The sequence below is a fragment of the Scyliorhinus torazame genome, chromosome 15 (assembly GCF_047496885.1).
Source record: "Scyliorhinus torazame isolate Kashiwa2021f chromosome 15, sScyTor2.1, whole genome shotgun sequence".
In the NCBI taxonomy this organism is placed as follows: domain Eukaryota; kingdom Metazoa; phylum Chordata; class Chondrichthyes; order Carcharhiniformes; family Scyliorhinidae; genus Scyliorhinus; species Scyliorhinus torazame.
In genome coordinates, this window is record NC_092721.1 from 147,491,089 (window position 1) to 147,505,981 (window position 14,893).

A 14,893-nucleotide genomic window follows, 5' to 3' on the forward strand; every position below is an offset into this window, starting at 1 on the left:
CCTGCCTCTCTCACATTCCCAGGCAGCGCATTCCAGACCTTAGCCACTCGCTGCGTGAAAAAGATTTTCTCATATAGCTTTTGCTTCTTTTGCCAATTACTGCAAATCTGTGCCCTCTTGATTTCAATCCTTCCACAAGAGGGAACAGTTAATAATATTAGTCCTGAAGTGGAGGGATTTAAAAAAAACTCCTGCTATGCTGATTAGGCTGACAACAAGAATGCACTGGTCTGCTATTTTATTGACTATTTTATTTGGAGAGGAAGAAGGAAGGAAGACATACAAAAGAAAAGTCAGTAAAACAATGTTGTGCCCTGGATCAGCATCTAAGTGTGAGAGGGGATCTCTAGGCTCAGTGATGTTGTCAATAATGAAATCTCAGTTTGATTTACTTATTAAATGTTTTTCCAAAATGGTGCAAAAGGTTTGGATTTACACTACATGACAGAAAATTCTACGAAAGCTTTGGTCATAAATGTTTTCTTTGTTGTTTGGGGTATTCTAACACATGGCAACAGTCGTACTTTGAGGGACCCTAGTCAGAATTTCCAGGCAGAAACAATGACGCTCGGCCTATCTGCCCCAATCACTCCCCCTGAATCCAGTGGCCGATATACCAGAACACGTCTTCTCAGCACTAAATACTAACCGTCAGGGTTGGGCGGGAAGTGGGTGCTTGGGAAAGGGAAGGAGGAGAATGGATGGCAGTAGAAGAGTTAAATAGATGGCAATGAAGGTAAGAAGAAAAGGGGAATTGGAGAGAAAGCAGCATAGCTGCGTGTTCTCAGAAGTAGAGGATAGAAACAAAGTATGGCACTTGGGAGGGAAAAGTTGGAAGATAAGCTTTTGAGAGATGGGGAGATGGGAAGAGACTGAAGTGAAGTGGGACTTCTAGCTTGAACAGAGGGAGTGAAAGGAGAGTGCCATCATGATTTTGGATGGGCGAGACAGAGAAAAACACCAATTTGATCTGGGAAAGTGGAAGACAGTTTAACTGAAATTGAGGAGGAGAAGAGTGCCAGAATGAATGGGGAGGGTTGAAGAAGGTAGTGTTTGCACAGGAGTAGGGAGCTGCATGGGTACGATGTTTGTGAACATGTCTGGAACGGCTTGAGTGCTTTTGGGTACTGAAACAGTCAAGTGGCTCGATATAGGAGAGGACTGCTGAGTTAACATTTGGGTAAAATGTGGTCCGGTTGATTTGTTGAAATCCAAATGCCACTATTTAAATAAAAAATCAAACATCTATCAATTCTGAATTATTTAAGAGCTTAAAATGAACCATAATACAACAGTTTTAGTGTCAGCATTCAAAGATTTTCAGGGATGCATTCCCTGGATTTCCTAAATATCCATTACCATTTTGACACAGAAGTGCAATGAATATGCCAGCTTTCAGTGAATAGGGGTCGTTGCTTGGGAAGATACACTACCGGCCTTGTGGACAGCACTCCGAATGTAGACCTGCCTTTTTCTGATACCATTGTCCATTTTGTCCCTCTTAACTTAGCTAATTTGTTTTCCCTGTTCGCACATTGTTTGGGAGCTTTTCGTCTTTTATTTCTCGAAAAACGCTTCCTTTATTCTTATACTGTTATCGCTTCTGCCATTCAAGCATCTCCTGGTCACCTCTCAATCACTTCATAGCTAATTCCTTTTTTTTTACATATGTGGCCTTAACAGCAAACAACCTTGTAAATGTTGAATATTGGGAGCATAATCCATTGGCTATCATTTAGTATAAAACATTCGTACTTACCTGTCCAAGCATATCTGGTGCTATAGGTATGGCGGGCCAGAAGGTTGAGTAGACTCCTAAAAAGGCTAACCACATCAATATGCTGCCCCACACAGCCAAGTGACTGAACTAAAGAAGGAATAAATAGTTTATTAAATGGATAAACAAATTAATAACAAACTAATAACACCGCAACGTGCCGAAGGTGTCTTATGCCGTGGGACTGCTACATTAGCCATAGAATAGAATTCATAAAATCCTTACAGTGCAGGAGGGGGTCATTTGGCCCATCAAGTGTGCACCGACCTTCTGAAAGAGCCTTTTACCGAGGCCCACTCCCCCGCTCTATCCCCGTAACCCTGTGCATTGATCATGACCAATCGAACTAACCTGCACATTCTTGGACAACTTAGCATGGCCAAACCACCTAACTTGCACATCTTTGGGAGGAAACTGGAGCACCCGGAAGAAAGCCATGCAGACATGGGGAGAATGTGCAAACTTCACACAGTCACCCAAAGCCAGAATCGAACCCGGGTCCCTGGTGCCATGAGGCAGCAGTGCTAACCACTGTGCCAATCTTAATCAATACACCAATATATCAATTGCCAGCTGGTCAGATAAAGCTGCAGTCCACGAAGGAGCATAGGCATCTCTCTCCCTTAGAGAGGGACAATTCATAATATAGTTTGAGGCGTACCACTCCATATCGAGAATGGTGAAAGGCAAGAAGCAGGGCTCAATTAACTACTACAGCTGGTACAGAGATTGAATCCATACTGAGTCATTTTATACCATACTTCAGCCATCTAGCCAACTGATCAAACTGACCCTTCAAGCCGAGTGATTGTGTTTTCTGCTTATACACTCAAAATTATGTGCACTGTTGCTCTGACCAATTGAATGATGCAACCAAATCAACCTTTAGAAATCTAGGTCGTAATTGACAGAAAACTGGCTTTTGAAGCATTTATTCTACCATTCACAGCCATATTTAGGAGTATAAATCCCACTTCCAAAATAGATGGTTGGAACGAAGCAGTTAAGATTTTATAAAAGTAAAATAAATTTATTTACAGACTTTGGTATACATTACCTAAAATATGGCATATTTGTTAGCAAAAGTAAAACTTCTTTAAGGAAGTGAGAATGGGGCAAAGGAAATTTGTCAATGGTTAATATTAATAATGGTTAATTAGACAATGCGTAACACAAAAGTTGAAAAATAAATCTTTAGAACCACGGCTACAGGAAGCCAGAAATTTCCTGAAGTTTCCAGTATTCTAATGATGCACCTAAATTATTTTATATGTAGGTTTAAATTCACAACAAAGTATGCGCCTACCTTTGTCCATGCCGTTGTCTCAAAGCCAGCTTTCAAACATACAGTTACAACAACATACTGTAGAAAAAGATGGAAATATGGCAAAAAATGATCAACGTTGATTTTTAATACAATATATCATAATGTAATAGGAATATAAAAATTAAGTTAATTTGAAACTAAATTAAAGACACTGAGATCTATTAAATGAAGTACGATGGTGGCTTTACTGCAATTACCATCAATAATGTTATATGCGCCCGTAAAATTAGCATTGAGTAGTGTACGGCAACAGTCCAGTTAAATTCGTAATAAACGTCTTGAAGTTCTTCAGCTCTTTTGAAATGCTCTGTTTGGATTAATTTGTGTTCAAAAAGATCCTCACCCAGAATGTTAACATGTCTTTTTCACTTTCATACATGGAAACATTAGATCTGAAATGAATTGATTTTCTGCTTTTCCTTCCAAATAAGAGCTGATCTGTAAATGTTTAAGTAGATCAGCTGGAGCCTATTCAAGAGTGCTGCACAGATCAAACAGTACGTGTTTGTAACCGTTCTCAGAAAGAAAAAGATGGTATTGGTTGGGTGGCAGACGAGTCAAATTCAAATAGAAAGGAATCAATTTGACTTTCCCAGTCTCCGCCACAGCTGTTCTAGTGACGCAACCTTCCAACTGTGCTTCCATGATGTCTCCTTTTATTCTCAACTGGGCTTTCCACCCCCTTCACTGTGTTTGCCACATTTTCTGCACTTCATCTCTCACCTTGCGCTACCTCCCAGAATTATGATAGGGTTCCCCTTGTCCTCACTATTATCCGACCTGCCTCCATATTCAACAGATCATTTTTTGCCATTTCCACCATCTTCAGCATTATGGCATAACCATGGGCTACTCCGCAGTCCCTACGTTCCCAGAGCATCTTTCCATGCAAACACAGGAGATCGAACATCTGCTCTTTTAACTCCTCTCTCCTCCAAAACTGCAGCAATTCAAGAGTGCTTCTTTCAATCTAGTCTACTATATTCACAATATGGCTTCTTCTACACCGGGGAGACCAATCCCAAGTTGGGTGACAGCTGTGAGGAACACCCTTGTTCTTTTTATTTAATATATTTTATTCGAGTTTTTTGGGCAAACATAACAATACGTAGTGTTTCTTTTACACAACAATAAAGCAATATAAATAGCCGTGGCCAGTTTTAAACAAATAAATAAATAATATATATAAACAAAAACAAAAGAAAAACAAAACTAAATGGCAACTGCCTTGTCCAAAATAAATACTCTCCAAAATTACAGTCCAACAGCCCAATATACAATTGCATATACCAAATACCTATACATGTACAATAACATCCCTGAGAGTCCGTCCGATTACTCCCCCAACACCCCCCTGGGTTGCTGCTGTTATCTACTTCTTTTCCATTCCCTCTATCTTTCTGTGAGGTAGTCGACGAACGGTTGCCACCGCCTGGTGAACCCCTGAGCCGAACCCCTTAACACGAACTTAATCCGTTCTAACTTTATGAACCCTGCCATATCGTTTATCCAGGTCTCCACCCCCGGGGGCTTAGCTTCCTTCCACATTAACAATATCCTGCGCCGGGCTACAAGGGACGCAAAGGCCAACACGTCAGCCTCTTTCGCCTCCTGCACTCCTGGCTCTTCTGCAACCCCAAATATAGCCAACCCCCAGCTTGGTTCGACCCGGACCCCCACCACCTTCGAAAGCACCTTTGCCACCCCCACCTAGAACCCCTGTAGTACCGGGCATGACCAGAACATGTGGGTGTGATTCGCTGGGCTTCTCGAGCATCTCGCACACCTATCCTCTACCCCCCAAAATTTACTAAGCCGTGCTCCAGTCATATGCGCCCTGTGTAGCACCTTAAATTGTATCAGGCTTAGCCTGGCAGACGAGGACGATGAGTTTACCCTATGTAGGGCATCCGCCCACAGCCCCTTCTCAATCTCCTCCCCCAGTTCTTCTTCCCATTTCCCTTTCAGCTCATCTACCATGATCTCCCCCTCGTCCCTCATCTCCCTGTATATGTCCGCTACCTTACCGTCCCCCACCCATGTCTCTGAGATCACTCTATCCTGCACTTCCTGCGTCAGGAGCTGCGGGAATTCCCTCACCTGTTGCCTCACAAAAGCCCTCAATTGCATATACCGAAATGCATTCCCTTGGGGCAACCCATATTTCTCCGTCAGCGCTCCCAAACTCGCAAACGTCCCATCTACAAACAGATCTCTCAGTTGTACTACCCCAGCTCTTTGCCATGCTCCAAATCCCCCATCCATTCTCCCCGGAATGAACCTATGATTGTTTCAAATCGGGGACCGCACCGAAGCTCCCGTCCCTCCCCTATGCCGTCTCCACTGCCCCCAAATTCTCAATGTAGCCACCACCACCGGGCTTGTGGTGTATTTCTTTGGTGAGAACGGCAACGGCGCCGTCACCATTGCTTGCAGGCTAGTCCCCTTGCAGGACGCCCTCTCCATTCTCTTCCACGCCGCTCCCTCCCCTTCTCCCATCCACTTACACACCATTGAAACATTGGCGGCCCAGTAGTACTGACTTAGGCTTGGTAGTGCCAGCCCCCCCCTGTCCCTACTACGCTGCAAGAATCCCCTCCTCACTCTCGGGGTCTTCCCAGCCCACACAAAACTCATAATGCTCTTCTCACTTCTTTTGAAAAAAGCCTTTGTGATCACCACCGGGAGGCACTGGAACACAAAAAGGAATCTCGGGAGGACCACCATTTTAACCGCCTGCACCCTACCTACCAATGACAAGGACACCATGTATCATCTCTTGAAATCATCCTCCATCTGTTCCATCAACCGTGTTAAATTAAGCCTATGTAATGTACCCTAATTCTTGGCTATCTGGATCCCCAGGTACCGGTAGTCCCTTGTTACCTTCCTCAACGGTAAATCCTCTATCTCTCTGCTCTGCTCCCCCGGGTGCACCACAAATAACTCACTTTTCCCCATGTTCAGTTTATACCCTGAAAAATCCACAAACTCCCCAAGTATCCGCATTATCTCTGGCATCCCCTCCGCCGGGTCCGCCACATATAGCAACAAATCGTCCGCATATAGAGATACCCGGTGTTCTTCTCCCCCCCAAGTACTCCCCTCCACTTCCTGGAACCCCTCAGTGCCATGGCCAGGGGTTCAATCGCCAGTGCAAACAATAACGGGGACAGAGGACATCCCTGCCTCGTCCCTCCATGGAGCCGAAAATAGTCAGACCCCCGTCCATTCGTAACCACGCTCGCCATCGGGGCCCTATACAGCAACTGTACCCACCTGATACACCCGTCCCCAAAGCCAAATCTCCTCAACACCTCCCACAAATAATCCCACTCCACTCTATCAAATGCTTTCTCGGCATCCATCGCCACCACTATCTCCGCTTCCCCCTCTGGTGGGGCATCATCATTACCCCTAGCAGCCTCCGTATATTTGTATTTAGCTGTCTCCCCTTCACAAACCCAGTTTGGTCCTCATGGACCACCCCCGGGACACAATCCTCTATCCTCATTGCCATTACCTTGGCCAGGATCTTAGCAGCCACATTCAGGAGGGAAATGGGCCTGTATGACCCGCATTGCAGCGGGTCTTTTTCCTTCTTTAGGAGGAACGATATCGTTGCCTCTGACATAGTCGGGGGCATCTGCCCCCTTTCCCTCGCCTCATTAAAGGTTCTCATCAGTAGCGGGGCCAGCAAGTCCAAATATTTCTTATAGAATTCAACTGGGAATCCGTCTGGTCCCGGGGCCTTCCCCGCCTGCATGCTTCCAATCCCTTTTACTACTTCCTCCGTCTCAATCTGTGCTCCCAGCCCCACTCTCCCCTGTTCCTCCACCTTAGGAAATTCCAGCTGATCCAGAAAGCACATCCTTCTCTCCTTCCCGTCCGGGGGCTGCGCTTCATATAATCTTTCATAAAATGTCTTGAACACTCCATTCACTCTCTCCGCTCCCCGCTCCCCGCTCCATCTTCCCCTCCTCATCTCTCACCCCCCCTATCTCCCTCGCTGCTCCCCTTTTCCTCAGTTGGTGGGCCAACAACCTACTCGCCTTCTCCCCATATTCGTACTGTACACCCTGTGCCTTCCTTCATTGTGCCTCTGCCTTACCCGTAGTCAACAAGTCAAACTCTATATGTAGCCTTTGCCTTTCCCTGTATAGTCCCTCCTCCGGTGCCTCCGCATATTGTCTGTCCACCCTCAGCAGTTCTTTCAACAACCGCTCCCTTTCCCTACCCTCCTGCTTTCCTTTATGTGCCCTAATAGATATCAGCTCCCCTCTAACCACTGCCTTCAGTGCCTCCCAGACCACTCCCACCTGTACCTCCCCATTATCATTAATTTCCAAGTACCTTTCAATACACCCCCTCACCCTTAAACACCCCCCCTCATCTGCCAATAATCCCATGTCCATTCTCCAGGGTGGAAGCTGTTGTTTTTCTTCCCCTATCTCCAGGTCCACCCAGTGTGGAGCATGATCCGAGATGGCTATAGCCGTGTACTCCGTCCCCGTCACCGTTGGGATCAGTGCCCTTCCCAAAACAAAAAAATCTATTCGTAAAAATATTTTATGTACATAGGAGAAAAACGAAAACTCCTTACTCCTAGGTCTACTAAATCTCCAGGGATCTACTCCTCCCATCTGCACCATAAAATCCTTAAGCACCCTAGCTGCAGCCGGCCTCCTTCCGGTCCTGGACCTCGATCTGTCCAGCCCTGGGTCCAGCACCGTATTAAAGTCTCCACCCATTACCAACTTTCCCGCCTCTAGGTCCGGGATGCGTCCTAACATACGCCTCATAAAATTGGCATCATCCCAGTTCGGGGCATACACGTTCACCAATACCACCGCCTCCCCTTGCAGTTTGCCACTCACCATCACGTATCTGCCCCCACTATCTGCCACTATAGTCTTTGCCTCAAACATTACCTGCTTCCCCACTAGTATGGGGATATAGCCCCGAATGAAACACCTGCCCCACCCATCCTTTGCGAAGTCTAACCTGGTCTGTCAGCTTCAGATGCGTCTCCTGAAGCATAACCACATCTACCTTAAGTTTCTTTAGGTGTGCGAGTACCCGTGCCCTCTTAATCGGCCCGTTCAGCCCTCTCACATTCCACGTGATCAACCGGGTTGGGGGGCTCTTTACCCCCCCCCCCGCCTTGACGACTAGCCATTTCCTTTTTCAATCCAGCTCCTCACCCGGTTCCCACGTAGCTGTATCCCCCCCAGGCGGCGCCCCCCCGCCTCGACCCCCCCTCCCATACCAGCTCCCCCTTCTCCCCAGCAGCAGCAACCCAGTTAACCCCCCCCCCCCCGCTAGATCCCAAGCTAGCGTAATTGCATCCCCCATGTTGCTCCCAGAAGTCAGCAAACTCTGGCCGACCTCGGCTTCCCCCCGTGACCTCAGCTCACACTGTGCGAGGCCCCCTCCTTCCTGCTTCCCTGTTCCCGCCATGATTACCATAGCGTGGGAACAAAGCCCGCGCTTCCCTTTTTGGCCCCGCCCCCAATGGCCGGTGCCCACAGTTCCTCATCCTCCCTCACCCCCTCCCCCACGACATGGGGAAGAGAGAGAAGTTACAGGGGCGCAGGTTTAACAATCTGGGAAGTCTTCTCTTCCCCCTTTTCCCCCCTTCATCCCACAAATTCACCCCCCCCCCTTTTTGTCCCAAACGTTCTTTTTCTTCTGGCCCGCTTACTCCAGCTTCTCCTCGACAATAAATGTCCACGCTTCGTCTGCCGTTTCGAAATAGTGGTGTTTCCCTAGATGTGTGACCCACAGTCTCGCCGGCTGCAACATTCCGAATTTGACCTTCCTTTTATGCAACACCGCCTTGGCCCGATTAAAGCTTGCCCTCCTTCTTGCCACCTCCGCACTCCAATCTTGATACACGCGGATCACCGCATTCTCCCACCTACTGTTCCGAGTTTTCTTGGCCCATCTGAGGACCATCTCTCTGTCCTTGTATCGGAGAAATCTCACAACTATTGCTCGAGGAGTTTCTCCAGCCCTCGGTCTTCGCGCCATAACTCGATAGGCTCCCTCCACCTCCAGCGGACCCGTCGGGGCCTCCGATCCCATTAACGAATGCAGCATCGTGCTCACATATGCCCCGACGTCCGCCCCCTCTGCACCTTCGGGAAGACCAAGAATCCTTAAGTTCTTCCTCCTCGCATTGTTCTCCAGCACCTCCAGCCTTTCCACACATCTTTTGTGTTGTGCCTCGTGGATCTCCGTTTTCACCACCAGGCCCTGTATGTCGTCCTCATTCTCAGCAGCCTTTGCCTTCACGACCCGAAGCTCCTGTTCCTGGGTCTTTTGCTCCTCCTTTAGCCCCTCAATCGCTTGTAATATCGGGGCCAACAGCTCCTTCTTCATCTCCTTTTTGAGTTCATCTACGCAACGCCGCAGGAACTCTTGTTGGTCAGGGCCCCATATTAAACTGCCTTCTTCCGACGCCATCTTGCTTTGTGCCTGCCTTCCTGGCCGCTGCTCTTGAGGATCCACCTCAATCCGGCTACTTTCCTCTCTTTTTTCCATCCGTGTCCGGGGGGGATTCCCTTCTGGATTACCGCACAGTGTTATTTGCCGTTAAAATTGCCGATGGGGCTCCTATTAAGAGCCCAAACGTCCGTCCACCGGGAGCTGCCGAAACGTGCGACTTAGCTGGTCATCGCCGCACCCGGAAGTCGGAACACCCTTGTTCTGACCGCAAGCATGACCCCAAGATTCCAGTGGCCTGTCATTTTAATTCTCCACCTTGCTCTCAGGCTGACATTTCTATCCTCGGCCTGCTGCAATGTTCCAATGTGAATCAACATAAGCTTGCACCTCATTCTTTCAATTAGGCACTTTACAGCCTTCTGGACTCAACATTTGAGTTCAACAATTTCAGACCGTAAACTCTCTTTGCTTTGGTTATTTCAGTTTTTGTCTTTCAGCTAGCAGCACCTGCTCTAGGCACATTTGTTGTTTCTTTTCTTGACCTATCTCCTTTCCATTTGGCACTGGAGGGCTAACATTTCTGTCATTTAATCTATCCTGTCTTCCATCATATTATTGACCTTGCTTTTGTCCTTATCCCATCTCCTCCTTGCTCAAAACCTATTACATCTCTAACTTTTCCCAGTTCTGATGAAAGGTTAACCTGAAACTTTAACTCTGTTTTTCTTTCTACAAATATGTTGCCTAACCTGTTGAGTGTTTTTCTCTTTCTATTTCAAATCAAATAGACCATTTCCTAGCTAGGCAATTAGAACTGTAATGGGCCTGGAATGAACTAACAATGTTTGTGGTACTGGTTCTGTTACACTCAAAGGATTTATAATGCCAAATGTTAATTTACCAGTTTTGCAGTGAGCATGAGCGTCATTCTCCGCCGGCGGGAGTCTCCGTTTTGCTGGCGCCCGGGGGTTTCCCGACGGCGTGGGGCTGCCCCACAATGGGAAACCCCATTGACCGGCCGGTGTTACGGAGACTCCCGCCGGCCGGTCGGGGCAGAAATGTGGCGGGGCGGGTAGGAGAATTTCGCCCCATGTCACAATTTAACAATTTGCACCTCAACTAGATACATATGCTAGCAGACACAAAATAAATGTATTACCAAAAGACAACCGGCAATATTCCTACCCCCAAATTTGCTTTTCATGTTGCTGTAGAAATGGTTTGACTTACTGTATAAACAATGTTTCCAAGAAATAAATAATCCATAGCTTGTCCGTTCATTAAAACTGAATCTGAAACAAGAAAGGCAAAATTAAAATGTGGTTATGATACTTCAGTGTAAAACTTACTGCTGCTCCTTCATCATTGTTAAAAATCACATGAAATTTCATGGTATTGTAATGTATAGCAGCATTGTCGTAATGTTACAGTAATTGTAATCCAAATGCCTGGGCCATTGCTCCAGAGACACAAGTTCAAATCCCACCACGGCGGCTTGAGGAATTTAAACTTAAATAAATATATCTGGAACAAAATAAAGCTAATGTTGGCATTGACAATCATAAAACTATTGGAGTGTTGCAAAAACCCATCAAGTTCATGAATGTCAACCAGTTTGGCTGACGTGACATAAGATCCACAGCAATGTGGTTGACACTAACTGTCTTCTGAAATTGCCTAGCAAGCCACTCAGTTGTATTAAACCACTGTGAAAGTTGAAAAATTATAAAACCAGATGGACCATCCGGCATCAATCTAGGCACCAGATATTGTAAAGGCACACCCTGCCCAGTTAACCTCGCCAAGTCCTTCTCAGTAATATCTGAAAATGTGTCAAATGTGAGGGTACTGTGGTGATATGCATCACTGTAAATACACAAGGGGTTAACGTACATACACTACACCTAGCTAGACACTAGTGGGAACACCAGAGACATCATAACACACAGACATTCAACCAATAGGTCAGTAAGATAGGACACAACCAATGGGCAGTCAAGACACACACACACAGGTGACACTACCACATGGGAGCTACCCATATATAAGGACACAGCACACATGATCTCTCTCTTTCCAGTGGAGATATTTAGTGAGTACAGACAGGGTTGATTGAAACACATCACACCGACCACGTGGATTGTAGCAGACTGGTTGGTTAGTCTGAGTAGCGATAGCAGGATTAACAGGAGAGTCGAATCCAAGTAAGAGAATTGTTCATAGTTTAATAAATATGTTAAAGCTATCTCCAAGTCTGAACCTTCCTTTGTCAGAGTGTACAACAAGGAAGCAGCTTATGCTACGTCAAGAACATAACAAAACATGGTACCAAGGAGTAACTATTTAAATCCCTATCGTTTCAACTCAGCAAACCGTGACAACCAGCAATAGCACCCAGGCAAGATGATCACGATTCCGGTTCCACAGCTGCTCAGGTGCCATGGCAATCTCAGTGCAAACTGGCGTGCATTTAGGCAAAGGTTTGAGATCTTCCTGGTAGCAGCCGACCTACAAGACGTGGCCGACGCTGAAAAGACAGAGCTTCTGCTCACAACTGCGGGTGCAAATGGAGAACAAATCTTCAAAACTTTCAAGTACTCTGGAGGGCAAGAAAAGAGAGACTTCCAGACATTCCTGGACAAGTTCGAACAATACTGCGCAGAAAACTCAAAGAAACCAACAGAAAGCGGTAAAAGAGGCACCAATGCTAACCACGAGGCTGAGGGAGGTGAGCAACGAACAACAATTTTGATTGGCGGCCATCTTGGAAAAGGTGCCGCACATGCGCAGTTGAGAGAAGGGTGCAAAGTAAAGGAACAGCGATCTGCGCATGCGCAATCGCTTCCTACGCTCTACGCCACAAGCTTTGTGATGTCAGAGGCCCCGGACCATGCCCACTTAAAGGGGAAATGTCCCAAAACAAGATTTTTTTTTTTTTTTAAAGCCTCAAAACAAGATTCTTTCACCTGGAACGACAGCACAATGCCTGAACTTCGACCAGTAGCTGAAAGTAACCTCCGCAGAACCCTGCAACAAGCAGCTAGCACCGCCCAAAGAGATGATACAGTCCTTGAAGACTACGACTTAGACCTTGATTTCTTCTTTGGACATCGCGAGCCCAATGCCAGCTCCGACACAAAACGTGATGATATGGTCCGAGAAGACTACAACTCAGACGATGATTTCATCTTTGTAGATGGCGACCCCACTACCAAATCCGAACCGCGACGAGATGTGTTGCACAATGACGAATCCGACACAGATGCGGATGTGTTCTTCAGATTTGAGGCTCTTCAGCCCAGCATATATGACAACCCGACTCGTGAGTGCAGGATTATGCTGCTGCCTGACGCCAAGAGACAGAGAGCGGTACAAGCCCACAGAGAGCGGCCTGCTGCCACACAGAGAATGGTCCATGCACCGCGAAGGGTCCCCGACTCCACACAGAGAGTGGTCCACGCACCACAAAGTGTTCCAGCCGCTACACAGAAAGCGATGAAAGACTCCACAGCGAGACAACTGTACGTCTCCACACAGAAAGTGACTCCAGTGACACAAGCCTCCACAGCGAGCTTGTGGACAGACTTCATGATAGAAACAACGCAAGACTCCAGAGCGCAGACCTTGCATGAACAAGAAGTGACTCGAGTCACACAAGCCTCCACAGCGAGCTCGTGGACAGCCTCCACGATAGAAGAAACGCAAGACTCCAGAGCACAGTCCTTGCATGAACAAAAAGTGATGACAGTCTCCACAGCGAGACCAATGCAAGACTCCACACAAGCAACGCTGCAAGACTCCACAGAGGGAGTGACACAAGCCTCCACAGCGAGCTCATGGACGGACTCCACGATGGAAGGAACGCAAGACTCCAGAGCGCAGTCCTTGCATGAACAAGACCATGAGGGTCTAGCAACCTCCTCTGAGCAACCAGCAGCAGATGATGCAAGTCTGCCACGCTCAAGTGAACAACAGAAAGACTATGACAGTCTGCCACACTCAAGTGTACAGCAAGCTGACTATGACAGTCTACCACGCTCAAGTGAGCAGCAAGCAGACTTGCTTTGCTCAAGTGCAAAGCAAGAAGACACTGAGGCTCTACCCACTGAATGTGCGACAAGTGACAACGGCATCCCACTTCCCATACCAGATGTGCAATGTGACAGACCTCAGCTAGTGTGTACAGAGGCACTCGACAATCACAGTGAGACTACTGGTGACTTCGGTGACACCACGTTAATTCAATCCTCATCCGCTCGAGCCTCTCCACAAGCAAATGCATTCCTGAACGTTTTGACTCCGGACGTGGGGCATCAAGAAACCTCAGAAGATGCAAGTGAACCTGCAATGACTCCGGACGGGGAGCGTCAAGAAACCAAAGCTGATTCAGGTGAACCAGAAAGGGCTCCAGACAGGGAGCATCGACAAGCCAAAACTGACTCAGGTGAAATAGACCAGACTCCAGACTGGGAGCACCGACAAGCCAAAGCTGATTCAAGTAAGCCGGACATGACTCCAGACGGGGAGCGCCGCGGAATCAGAGATGGCACGCTCAATGAAACAGCAGGTGCCACAAAGGACGCTGACATGAATAACTGTGTGAAGGACTCGTATAACCCACTCGGTGTGGTCATTGAGCGCAACAAACTCAACAACAAAATCTACACAAACAACAACAAAGACAATGACACGAAGCGTACCAGAGCCAACAAAGTCGACAACAAGCACGACAAAAACAACAACAATGGAACTACGACTGGTACGACATGGTACAACTCTGCAAATGAGGGACACTGTTACTGCTCAGCTCAGTACAATGACATACCATGGCAGGACGATGCATCTTACCAATTCATGTTTGCTGCACTACCAACAGGCAACCTGGCTTTCAGGACAGATGCCATCAAGAATTGCTATCATAAGCATCGAAGAACAAAAAAAAGAAACAGACTCCAAGTCAGTCAATGAAGTGATTTGAACACTTGAACACCACCTGATGACCAAACACCAGGACACTGATGGCGTTCACAAGGGAATGACAACATCACCATTGACACTTCCATACCAGACCATATAAACTCACGAACTTTGGACTCATAACTTTCATTTTGTATTGTCTTATCCTCAAAGTCATCACAACTATTATTTGGCCTTGTATGATATTGCATAATCATCACAGTCATCATAACTTGTACATAGCATCACTTATCTACCTGTTCTTGTTCAATTTTCTTTAACTGTCCAGAAAATATGTAACACGAAGAAAGGGGGGATGTGGTGATCTGCATCACTGTAAATACACAAGGGGTTAATGTACATACACTACACATAGCAAGACA

The 14,893-nt window shown here is 46.9% G+C and overlaps 1 protein-coding gene across 4 annotated transcripts in view; it reads right to left on the bottom strand.

The window, feature by feature from the left end:
* Positions 1–14,893, bottom strand: part of atp8a2 (ATPase phospholipid transporting 8A2) — an 890,601-nt gene that overhangs the window by 162,058 nt on the left and 713,650 nt on the right. For all 4 annotated transcript variants that reach the window (XM_072476889.1, XM_072476890.1, XM_072476891.1 and 1 more), the window contains 3 exons: positions 10,785–10,846; positions 3,084–3,140; positions 1,760–1,867 (listed from right to left, as the gene is read on the bottom strand). In XM_072476889.1, coding sequence (XP_072332990.1) covers positions 1,760–1,867; positions 3,084–3,140; positions 10,785–10,846 — 227 coding nt within the window. The remainder of the gene's footprint in view (positions 1–1,759; positions 1,868–3,083; positions 3,141–10,784; positions 10,847–14,893) is intronic.